This window comes from Cheilinus undulatus, linkage group 2, assembly GCF_018320785.1.
Source record: "Cheilinus undulatus linkage group 2, ASM1832078v1, whole genome shotgun sequence".
Taxonomy (NCBI): domain Eukaryota; kingdom Metazoa; phylum Chordata; class Actinopteri; order Labriformes; family Labridae; genus Cheilinus; species Cheilinus undulatus.
The window spans coordinates 51,720,522-51,731,439 of NC_054866.1; the positions used below are offsets into that span (position 1 = coordinate 51,720,522).

The window sequence follows — 10,918 nt, forward strand, 5'->3', positions numbered from 1 at the left end:
CAGAATGTTTATTTTTTCACTGTTTTGCCCACAAGTGATGGGAGAACAAGTCTGTACAAGGAAAAAGCTTAGTCACTATTGTTTACTGTGCTATCAATAAAAATCTTTGAAATTCAAATTCTGATGTTTTTTTTCTTTTGTCTTTAGAGTCCTATAATGTTTTAAAAATTCATGTGACTTTACTGTAGTGGAGAAATTCTTAAAGCCCTGAAAAAAGGATGTATAGAGCGTGACTGTGCACCACAGGGTTGATGTTTTACAAGCTTTATAAGACAAAAAGTCCAGACAAGACATGATGGTGAAAAAAACAGCTGTGTGCTCTAAGGGTTAAGGAGCAACCGCTGCACCAAACTCTGAAATACTCGGGACAACGTTATGGACAGTCATGATGTGAGTGGAGTCTTCTTCTACAGGTGGAATAAAACAAGAGCCTCTCCCTTATTAGCATTCACATAATTACACACTATTCTGGTGAATTTTCAGGAGGTTGTGCACATGTGAAATCACTATTTTAAACACAAAAGGTTCTACAGGAAACAGTTACCATCATATGGTGCTTTCTTCCAAGAAAATCATAACCAAGGTATTTCTTTTCTCCTATATGTAATGGACACTTAAGCCCTTAAAGCCTGGAAACACAAATTATAGCCAGAAAATTCTCAATTTTTGCAAGTCAAATGTTTTTTTTTTTTTTTTTTACTTTCGACTGTAATCCAAAAAGATACAATTTCACATATATAGTTTTTGTATCTGATTTGCTTTATTTGGTGTTTTTGGTAACTGATAATCCACTTGAGGGAATTTTATATAATTTATCTGATTGTGTTCAGAAGGGTTTTTTTTAGTAATTTATCAATCATATTGATTAGGTAGAGGTATCATAAAAGTATGTATCAAATATAACACAGCAGGCTATAAGTGGATAACCAGAGAAAGACCTGCACATCATCAGCAGTGTCAATGAGTCTGAGTGTGAAAAGTGAATATTCTGTTGGTTGGACATTCATCACCTCATCCAAACCAACAGCAGTTTTACTGGAAGCTTCATCAGCAGTGAAACTTTTGTCTCTCACCCTCTGAACAATGCATACCGATCTGAATTTGCATTTCAACATGGTCATGCTTTGAAATGGGCACTGTGACGAGGAAGCGTCTCTTCTGAAGGAGTGGTCAGATCACCAACGACCCTTATGCCAGGACGACAGCTTATCTCATGAATGTGCAATTATGGCTGCAAAATACAAACAGGGATAACAGCAAAACTGCAATTGATTCAGAGGGTTGAAATTGTGGTTTATATTCAGCAGAGGAGAGAAAGAAATTACTGGATCGTGTAAAGGAAGTCACCTTCGACACCTATGTGTTTGTGATGAAAAATAATTTAATTGTGGGTAAATGAATGATGAAAACAGGCTTCAGAAAACATCAGGCCTGTGCCTCATCACCTCTTCACTGAGTTTAGATTTGTGACATCATTTTGCCTCAAAGGCATCCATCGACTTCACAAAAGTCACAAAGGTGGGCGGGGTGCACCTGGACCTATTAGTCCGACACTTCACACCACATTTTCAGCACATGGGTGTTTTAGAGTTCACAAGCAGCATGAGACTGGAGTAGGAGGAGAAACCAAAGATGGTCACTGTTTAATAGTTATAATTTAAACAAAAATGGGAAAATCTGACCTAGACACTAGTGATGGGAATTCCAGCCTGCTCTTTCAGCTTGAAAACTGTTTTTCACTTGGGTACTGGTTTGGCTCCATTTGACTTGCCAAATTTAGAAATGTGATGCAGACTGATATTTGTACTGTTGTCAGGATCAGGACTTCACAACACTTCTTCAGGACATTTCTGATTGAGGATAGCGCCTCTTAGACTTTGCAGCCAGCATCACTCACTCAGAGTTCCCCGCCTTTCTAAAAATCTGTGTTTTACCAACTTTCAACTTTCTGGAGACAGGTCAGCTTATGGCCATCACTTTAGTCCTCTAGAGGCATGTGATTAAGCAAACTACAATCTGCATGATATGCTTATTTCATGAAAACTATTCGTCAGCTGTTGTAGTGGAGAACTGTGCTGAAATAGCTTGCCCAGATCCTGTCATGGTATAAAAAGAAGAACCATGCCTTCCTGTGTAAAATCATTTTAACCCCTTAATGCCTGTTGTCACATATTTGATACATACTTCTATGATACCACTATCTCATCAATATGCTCAATAAATTATTCAAAAAACTTCTGAATATGATCTGATAAATGATAAAAATGCCCTCAAGTGGATTATCAGTTTCCAAAAATACCTAATGAATGAAATGAGATACTCAAAAAATATATATTTGTTCAAGTAGTTATTTGTCTCAGACAAATAACTCCAGACTCTAAATACTGAACATCTTTAGGCTATTCTACAGACTTTCATGATTTAGCTGCTATATAATTATTGATCATAAAAACTTCATTATTGCATGAAAATGACCTTTTCTTGTGAGGTTTGTCTCTGTTCAGTCCTTCATAAAAATGCATCAGAAATTCAATGTCATGTGACATGGAGGATTATTTTTTTCCCCTTAAGACTTTTTCCAAAGCTGTCTACTCTCATATCATAGATAGAAAAAGCATGCACAACATTTAAAACTGTATTTATAGAAGGGCAATGGCTAGCATGAACTTTTAAGCAAAGCCGATGGGCTTTAATGGGTTAAGGAAAGATCAGCGTTCTCTGTGAAAGCCCCATGGGAAGCCAAAACTAGCGACTCAGTACTTTGAGTATACTTTAAATTATCTAACGTTTATGTGAGTAGATTTATTAACCAGTACTTTCACTTCTTCTTAGGCACATTTGAACCAGTGTTGGTACTTTTACTGGAGTACAATACTCGCAGCAAAAATATATAAAAGAAAAGACACTGATGTAAAGTAGAGCTGCATATTTAATCTAATTGCAATCACAATGCCAGGCCGTGCAATAGCATTGTTGCATAAAAGGCTGCAATTGTGTTTGTGCTGAGTAGTACTTTAAAGGTTTACCTGCAGAAGGGCCTTTGAGGTTACAATAGGGCTAGAATTGCCAGGAAGTATGAAGTGAATTTGGAAGTCATACTGTACGGGTGTCAAACTCAAGGCCCGGGGGCCAAATGCGGCCCATGGTGCAGTTCTACCCTGCCCACAAGATCATTTCATATCTTAATTAGAAGTGGCTCGCCCAAATGAGGTCTGCAGAGTAAAATGAACCTTGAAGATTAAAAAAAACTTAGGATTTTGACATTTTATTTCATATTTTGACCTTTTAAATTCATATATTTGACCTTTTCTCTCAAATTGTGACCTTTTTGAGAAGTGCAGACTTCAGAACTGTCCTTATTCTCTGCATTTCCTTAATAATCAAGCAGGTATTCTCATGATACCATCCATGCATTACATCATAATCACAATATTGTCCGGTAGAATCCAATTACCGGCAGATCGTGCAGCACTTACGTGAACAGAGCTGTAAAAATGTTGCGAATATACACGTCACACACACTTTTAAAGATGTCCTACAGCTTTCTGCACTTTTCCAGCACTAATGACAGTGAATGTGTTGGTATTTGCAACACTTGTCATTATCTGCTTAGCTGTATCGATCCTCACAAAGTGAGTGGACGCCCAGTTAGAGGGAGAAGAATGCATCTTTAAGGATTTGGTAATGAATGGGTGGAAAAGTAGCTCCATTCAGAGCCCTCCTCTTCTTTCTGTGCCCACCCTGCCCCCCAGCACACCATTACAATGCAGGACCCCTTCCCCCAACCCCCCCACCTCCTAACCCACACATTAACACACACAGCCCTGCCCCCCTGAAGAACACAGGCGGGGGGCGGGAGAGCACGGGTGGGTTTCCCCAACTATTTAAGCAGATTCCAACAGATGGTCAGGGAACTTTCCTCTCAGGGTCTCGCTGGTGTTTTCTGTCTCCTTCACAACAGACCACTTCACTCTTCTTCTTCCCTTCCTGCAAAAACCTCTTTCAACCCCAAGAACAGGCGAGCCTCTCCTTAGACCAGAAATTAGAGTACTAGTACTAGACACCCAGCTCCTTCACTCGGCAAGGACGGTGGAGCTCATCATGCCCTCCGACTTTCTGACACCTTTCCTGGAACTGGATGAAGAATTCTGCAAGGTGAGACGAGCTTTTACATTTCTCTATGGCCTGCTACCATTGTCAGTGAACTTAAGAAGTCTTTAAAGAAATAAACAAACCAAGGTTGTACCCTTTAATATCTCATTCATTACTGAACGTCTTCCATGCAGTTGCACATTCAGCTTTACACTTCAGTTAAACACTTTATATCTTCCAAGAAACATAAAAAAGCATCAAATCTTGTTTCAACGAGGTCTTAAGAACGATTTAATGTCTGGCACATTCTTTTTCATACAAAATCAGGATTTTAAGCCTTAAAAGTAGTAGCAATTGGACTCTTAGCTCTCCAAAAGTGTACCAAAAATGTCCAACATTTTAATTTTCCTGTCATTTATTTGTGATTTCTGTCATTTGAGTGACAGTATTCACTTGTGCTGTATTTCTCAGATCTATAACGGAGGATTTCACATCAGAGTTGTCCATATATTTTCAGTTTTTAGCATTGAAGAGTGACTTAAAAAGTAGTAAAAACAATCTGACCATCATTGTACACCCACTTAATGCATGCATAGAGTTAACAGGCATTATTTAGGTCTCTTTTTATCAAAATTATTTTATGTAAGGGAGATTTCAGTGCTACTTTACTTTTGCTGGTCTTTCTGCTATAAACCGATAGAGAGCTGCTCTTATAGGTCAATGAGAGGTTTTTAAGACAAACAAATAAAATAGTGGAGAAAGAAGTGGTAAAAAGGATTCAAAAGATGCAACAATGGGATTAAAATGGCAAAAAAAATTATATATATATATATATATATATATGTATATATATATATATATATACACATATAGAAATGCAACAAGAGAACAAATGTGAAGAAAATTGTGAAAAGTAGTTCAAAGTGACAAAAATGGGTCGAAGAGGCAACAACAGGTTTTTAAAAAAAGCCAGATAAACTTGTAAAACCAGGTCAAAAACTGAGTTCAAAGTGGAAACAAATGGCTAAAAGTAAAATACAGTTGTAGATTTTTTTTAAAAATAGGCAAACATGGGGGAAAGTGACAACAATGGGTTACAGAAATGCAAAATTGGTGGAAAATGGTGAAAAGCTGTTAAAAAGTGTAAAAAAGGCAAAAAGAGGAAAATGAAGTTGCAAAATCGGGCTAGATGAAGTACGAAAATTGGGTCCAAAAAGAAAAACAAAAATGGAAAAAAGGGACATAGAGTGAGAAAAAAGTGGTGAAAAGGGGTTAAAAAGCCCCTATTTCGCCATTCTAGCACACAAGCATTGATGCCATAAAGAAACCAGGTTATTGTGTTGAAAAATAGCCCATTAAAAAAGATTTTTGTTGTTAAATGTAACTGATTTTGGCTTATGCTGTATGAATATGAATGAAAAGATAAAAGTACTTAGCAATCAAGACTGGAGAGTAAATGTTTTTTTTTCCAATAATAGATGATAATAAAATAACCACAAAAACCCAACTTGACATAAAAGTAACATTTCCTATCCTTGGCATTAGAGATAGGTGTTTTTTTTTAGTCAGAATGTGTTGCACATGGTCTACTGAGTCTGTGTAATGCCCCGCCATAATTCTGCTATGAGGAGAAATGGTTGTGGGCTCTTATGGGTTAAGTAGCTCTGCTTTAAAATTCTAAAAAAGAGAGAAAAAAAAGCTGATGGAGATAGAAATGGACTTTTCAGCTTTGATGTGTCGTGAAAATCAAGCTAAACTTTACTTTCTGGTTTGACTAATTCAAACTTTGAATAACCATGCAGTCTGCCAATGCTCAGCTCTTCAAAAACCAAACATCATAAAATGTCTTTGGCTCTATCAGTGCCTTTCTTTGGCTTTGAAATCTCCTCTCAGCTTGACTTGGCCCTGCCAGGCTCGCTCCAGCGCTCCAGGAATGCACAAAGCTCACATCTATTCTCTCCTCTCCTTTTGTGTGACAGAATTTCCGCGGCCTGGAGGCGACAGATGGCTCTCCCGCCTGCTCAGAGCAGCAACGGCAGCAGCACAGCCTGAGAGTCCTCGGCTTCCAGCGACGTCATTCTCTCTGCCCCGTGACCCTCCCCAACTCCAAGTTCAACAGCAGCAGCTCGGAGGTGAATGAGTCAGCCTGCTGGGGGCTCAATATGCCCTCCACTCAGCAGTGGAGCAGAGAGGGTCAGCTCCCACGCTCCACACTCAGCCACATCCCCTTCAGGGTGGACCGCTCGGTCAGCATGATCGAAGGCAACGTCAGCAGCCCGGCGGTTAGAGAGGACAAAATGGTGCTGCTTCCTCCACCGGGGCTCTGCATAAGCAACAACTCCCTCTCCTCTGCTGCTTCTCCCTCTGCCTCCAGGCCTTCAGCCCCTGCTCCTCACATCTCCTCCCGCTACAAGACCGAACTCTGTCGCACCTTTGAGGAGAGCGGCACCTGCAAGTATGGGGCAAAGTGCCAGTTTGCCCACGGCATGGACGAGCTCAGAGGCCTCAGCAGGCACCCCAAGTATAAGACGGAGCCCTGCCGCACCTTCCACACCATCGGCTTCTGCCCGTACGGCGCCCGCTGCCACTTCATCCACAACGCCGATGAAGTCCTGGCTGGTAACCCTGCTGCGGCACCTCAGAAACAGAAGCTCAGGCCTCCTCTGCTGCGTCACAGCCTCAGCTTTGCAGGCTTTTCCTCCTCTCCACAGACTTTTCAACCAGTGGAGGAGCTGCAGCCGTCTTCGCTGCTCTTCACCAGAGCCTCCTCAGTCTCCCCTCCTCCGTCCTCCACAGGAAGCCCAGAGCTCCTCTCTCCTCTCTTCCCTGAACCTGGACCACTGAAGCATTGCCCATACCCGTTCTCTGGCATAGACCTGGCAGGAGACAGCAGTGACCCGGCGCTGCGCTTCTATGCTGTGCCAGATTCTGTCAGCTCCAGGTGTCCCTCCTCCACTTTCACCTCCAAAACCCCAAACCTTCCATTCCAACTCCCCCAGCAGAGACCAGGCTCCTTGAACGCCCCCCCTGGTCTGCAGCGCTGCTCCTCAGCTGACTCCCTCTCTGAGGAGGGCTACACCTCCTCCTGCTCCCTCAGCTCTTCCTCCAGTGGCACAGAGTCACCAAGCTTCGAGGGCCGGCGCCTGCCGATCTTTAGCCGCCTGTCTGTGTCAGACGAGTAGGAAGAGTTTTACTGTAGGGCTGAATCAGGGAAAGGCAGCTTAACTGTTTAACTCCATGTGACCACAATCTCCATGACCCTGTTTAAACAATGCATTAACATCCAGGCTGGTTAGTAAGATAGCATATCAAGGACATGCAAAAGTAATCCCTACTTTTCCTGTCTCTTGTGTTACTCTAGCTCTTTTATTTCTAGCCTCGCTGATGACTTAGTGTTTACAATAGAGGAGTTACTGCAATCAAACCAGGACCCTACAAGTTTGATTTAAGGTATCTCTAACCCCTTGGCTCTCGAATGGTGGGTGGAGACCCAAAGGTGGGCTGCAAAGACATTCTGAGTAGGTCGTAGAGGTGTATGTGGAAAAAACATGTGGCAAAGAGTCTATAATGTGCTTTTATTATTTAGGAAATTCCTCCGTCTTACTTCTTTGAGAGCTTTTGTTCCATTTTAGCTTTAAACTGCCCCATTTTGCATTAAATGTTATGGTTGGTTATGATTGAAAAACTGAAGCAATATAGGTTGCGATTTGCTGCTAAGAAGGTGTTGGTGGGTTCTGAATGGCTTTTAATGATAAAATGAGGGAGAAAAGCTGCTAAAAAGGTGCTACTAGCCTGTTAACTAGTGGGTAAGCATCTCTTTATGCCATGTGCAGTGAAGCTGCTAACAGTCCTAATGAATAGAGGTGTGTTAACCACAAGTTAAGAGGCTAGAGGTGCCTTTTTAACAGCTTTTCTCCATCATATTGAACTAAACATGCCATTGAAGGAAGTGTTGTACTAGGGCAGTGACTCTCCACTGGTCTGACATCAGGATCCTCCACCACCTCCTTATGAGGGATTATGGCCCAAGTTTTTAAAATGTATTTAATGACAAATGATGCAGTTTGGACTTTAATGGGACAAAATATGATTGGACAGACATGATAAAACAACATGCAAAAAGCACATTTTTTTTGCTCTATTTTCCAAAGACAGGATGGAAATTTGTTTATTTCCTCAGGAACAGAAAGACTGTGTGCAAGTAAACACCTTTAAAACAAACACACCTTTAAAAAGTACTTTACATTGTAGACTTTTTGCAATTTGTTCCCAACCCACTGGAAATGGTGTCCCATCCCACTTTAAGGTCCTGACCCACCAGTTGAGGACCACTATATGAGGGGGTACTAGATAGAACCAATTGGTGTCTAAATATCCAGCACAAATGTTAAAGCAAGGTGTAAACAGGGTCCAAGAGAGAGCAGCTTTCATACATATTATCTAAGCCCCCCCACACACACACACACACACACACACTCCCAAACCCAGACATTTTAAACCAGCTAAGCTAAAAGTCACAGCAGATTTAAACGTTAGCTTTCTTCCCTGAATCCAGCCGGGTAAACATACCTAACTTTGTGCATATTGCATTTCTCATCCAAGCAGTTGTAGCACTGCTCAGTGTTTGTCCAGTTTTAGCTGACTTCTCTTTTTTTCTTTATGTTTTTTTATGCCATTGTTACTGCTGTATACTGTTGTATACCCATTCTTAGAGAATACTTGCAGGGTACTTGACTCAGCCTCGACAGCTCGCTCTTACGCTGTCCCTGCTCAGTGGGAAGTTTGTTTGAGAATTTCCTGTATCCTGATTGAAGTGAGGTGCTGTTCGGCCCTTTTATGACTGCTGTGTTACCAACCGTTCCTAATCCTTATAACCAGTGCCAGCACTTCGGTCATATCCAGGGCTCTACGACTTATTTGAACCTCCCGCAATGAGTGAGAGAGTTGCTGGAGCCACTGCTGTCTCCGTTTGTAATGTCACTGACTGATTATTTTATTGATTGAAAGGCAATTGATTGTATCTGTCTGCCATTTTTACTGCCTGGCAATGACTCACTAACTGCCTTAGTAACAAAAATAGCACAAATGTAGGCGACATACTGACTCTAGTGACCAAAGGTGATGTTAGAGTTCCCCTAACCCTTTAGAAATTACTGCTAACACCTAGCTTAGCCTTTAGCCACCATGTTTGAAATACAGTGTTCCTATTACTGTTTGTAGAGCTTTGTAGACTTATTTATTTGTTGGGTTTTTTGTGTGTGTGTTTGCTTTGTTTATGCATTTCCTCATCAGACCACAGGAGGGATGCTTTATGCATTCATGATGTCTGTTTTGTTTTACGCTGACTGGTAGCTTTAAACAGGCGGGTGGAGAGGAGAGGAGTGAAAGGGAGGGAGAGAACATTTTGGCATTCTTTTATTCATGTTGCCTTATTGGCTTAAAGGCCTGTCAGAAATCAAGACTCACTGCATTTTTGCTCCACCGCTGCACAGTTTCAACACTAAGCGACCGCTGAGAACATCCCTGAACTTTGGTTGAAGGCTGGTGTGAGCGTGCTGTGAGTCTACCCTCCTCTCCATCCAGCCTCTCATCCTGACTGTAAGTGCTGTCACCTGAACATGTGTAAAAAGAGGGGTTCCACTCAGCCGAGGCCTGCGAACCTTACAGAAATACACGACCATCAGAAATGGGTCTCTGTGTGGAAACTTCCCTGTGTATAAAATCTTGTGTGCTATCTTCTTTGTCAACAAACAGGTGACCATGTGACCTTTCTTTAAAGTTGATTTTTATCTATCAGAGTTGCCCTGACGACAATGTCTTCGTAGGCCAACCTCTGTTGCACGCTAGCTCGCTAGCTAACTCTGTGAGCGGCAGGAGGAATCAAAGTGAGTTCAAACGAAATCAGGCAAGATTATTTCTGTTTGTTTTTGTCATGAAACCGACTCCAGCTGCCCTGATGAGTCCAGAGATGCTTGTTGTTTCAGCTTGTTGTTGGCTCAACCTCACAGCAAGCCTTTATTGTTACTTTTGTTAAATTAAAGTCTTATTTATTTTGTTTTTTCAAAGTGAAGCCTATATTGTGTTTTGATATTGTGTTTTACATAATTTAAGTGCATCTATTGTTTACATTCCAGGGGTTATCTTGATATCCTAGCTCTTTATCTTAATATATTTGTCCATCATGATTTCAAATAAAGCCTTTGACAAATAAACACTCCAGTTGTCAGTATCTCTTTGAAATCTTTTGGGTTTTTTTATTCTGGGCTGTCAAGATTAATTGAGTTCATCTTAATTAATTAGGATTAATTAATTAAGATCTACAGTTAGTGCACTAAATTTTTTAAATTGCAATTAACTGCATGCTCTATTATCCAACACACTTTGGTGAAGGTCAGTGTTGTACCCTTAAAAAGAGAATATAAGCTGTGAGCAAAGAACCAGGAAAAAACGCATGTGACTGCCTTCTTCACTCATTTGTATTAAGTGAAGAAACAGAGCGCAAACTCTCCTCACTACAGCCCCTAGGCTGAAGCAATCGATTACCGAAAAGTCAACACATATAAACAGAGATCTAAAAGAAATTTTAGCGTTCTTTTCTTGTTAACACTAACAAAATAACCTCAAGACATATACTAGTGCGAACAAACAGCTGAAAATTAAACAATTTCTGCTGAAAAAGGGTAAAACTATATCAACTGCAGTACTGGAGAAAGAGATGAATGATTAGTAATGCCTGGCATATACAACCTCTTACAACAGCAGTGTTAATTTCGTCGAGTAAAACTCTGACTAAAACTGTACGTCAACATCCTTTTTTTCCATGACA

General features: G+C 40.9%; 1 protein-coding gene across 1 annotated transcript; it reads left to right on the forward strand.

Moving 5' to 3' along the window:
- Positions 1-3,948: 3,948 nt before the first annotated feature.
- On the forward strand, positions 3,949-10,220 carry LOC121515911 (mRNA decay activator protein ZFP36L1). The gene is made up of 2 exons (XM_041796860.1): positions 3,949-4,155; positions 6,072-10,220. Exons 1-2 carry the CDS (start codon positions 4,102-4,104, stop codon positions 7,272-7,274), a joined length of 1,257 nt encoding a protein of 418 aa, XP_041652794.1. The 5' UTR covers positions 3,949-4,101; the 3' UTR covers positions 7,275-10,220.
- The last annotated feature ends 698 nt before the right edge of the window (positions 10,221-10,918 follow it).

What these genes read in the sequence shown, in the direction of transcription:
- LOC121515911 (XM_041796860.1), top strand. Translation starts at nt 4,102, where the DNA reads ATGCCCTCCGACTTTCTGACACCTTTCCTGGAACTGGATGAAGAATTC. An exon ending in TGGATGAAGAATTCTGCAAG is followed by an intron (nt 4,156 to 6,071) that starts GTGAGACGAGCT and finishes TTTGTGTGACAG; the next exon opens with AATTTCCGCGGCCTGGAGGC.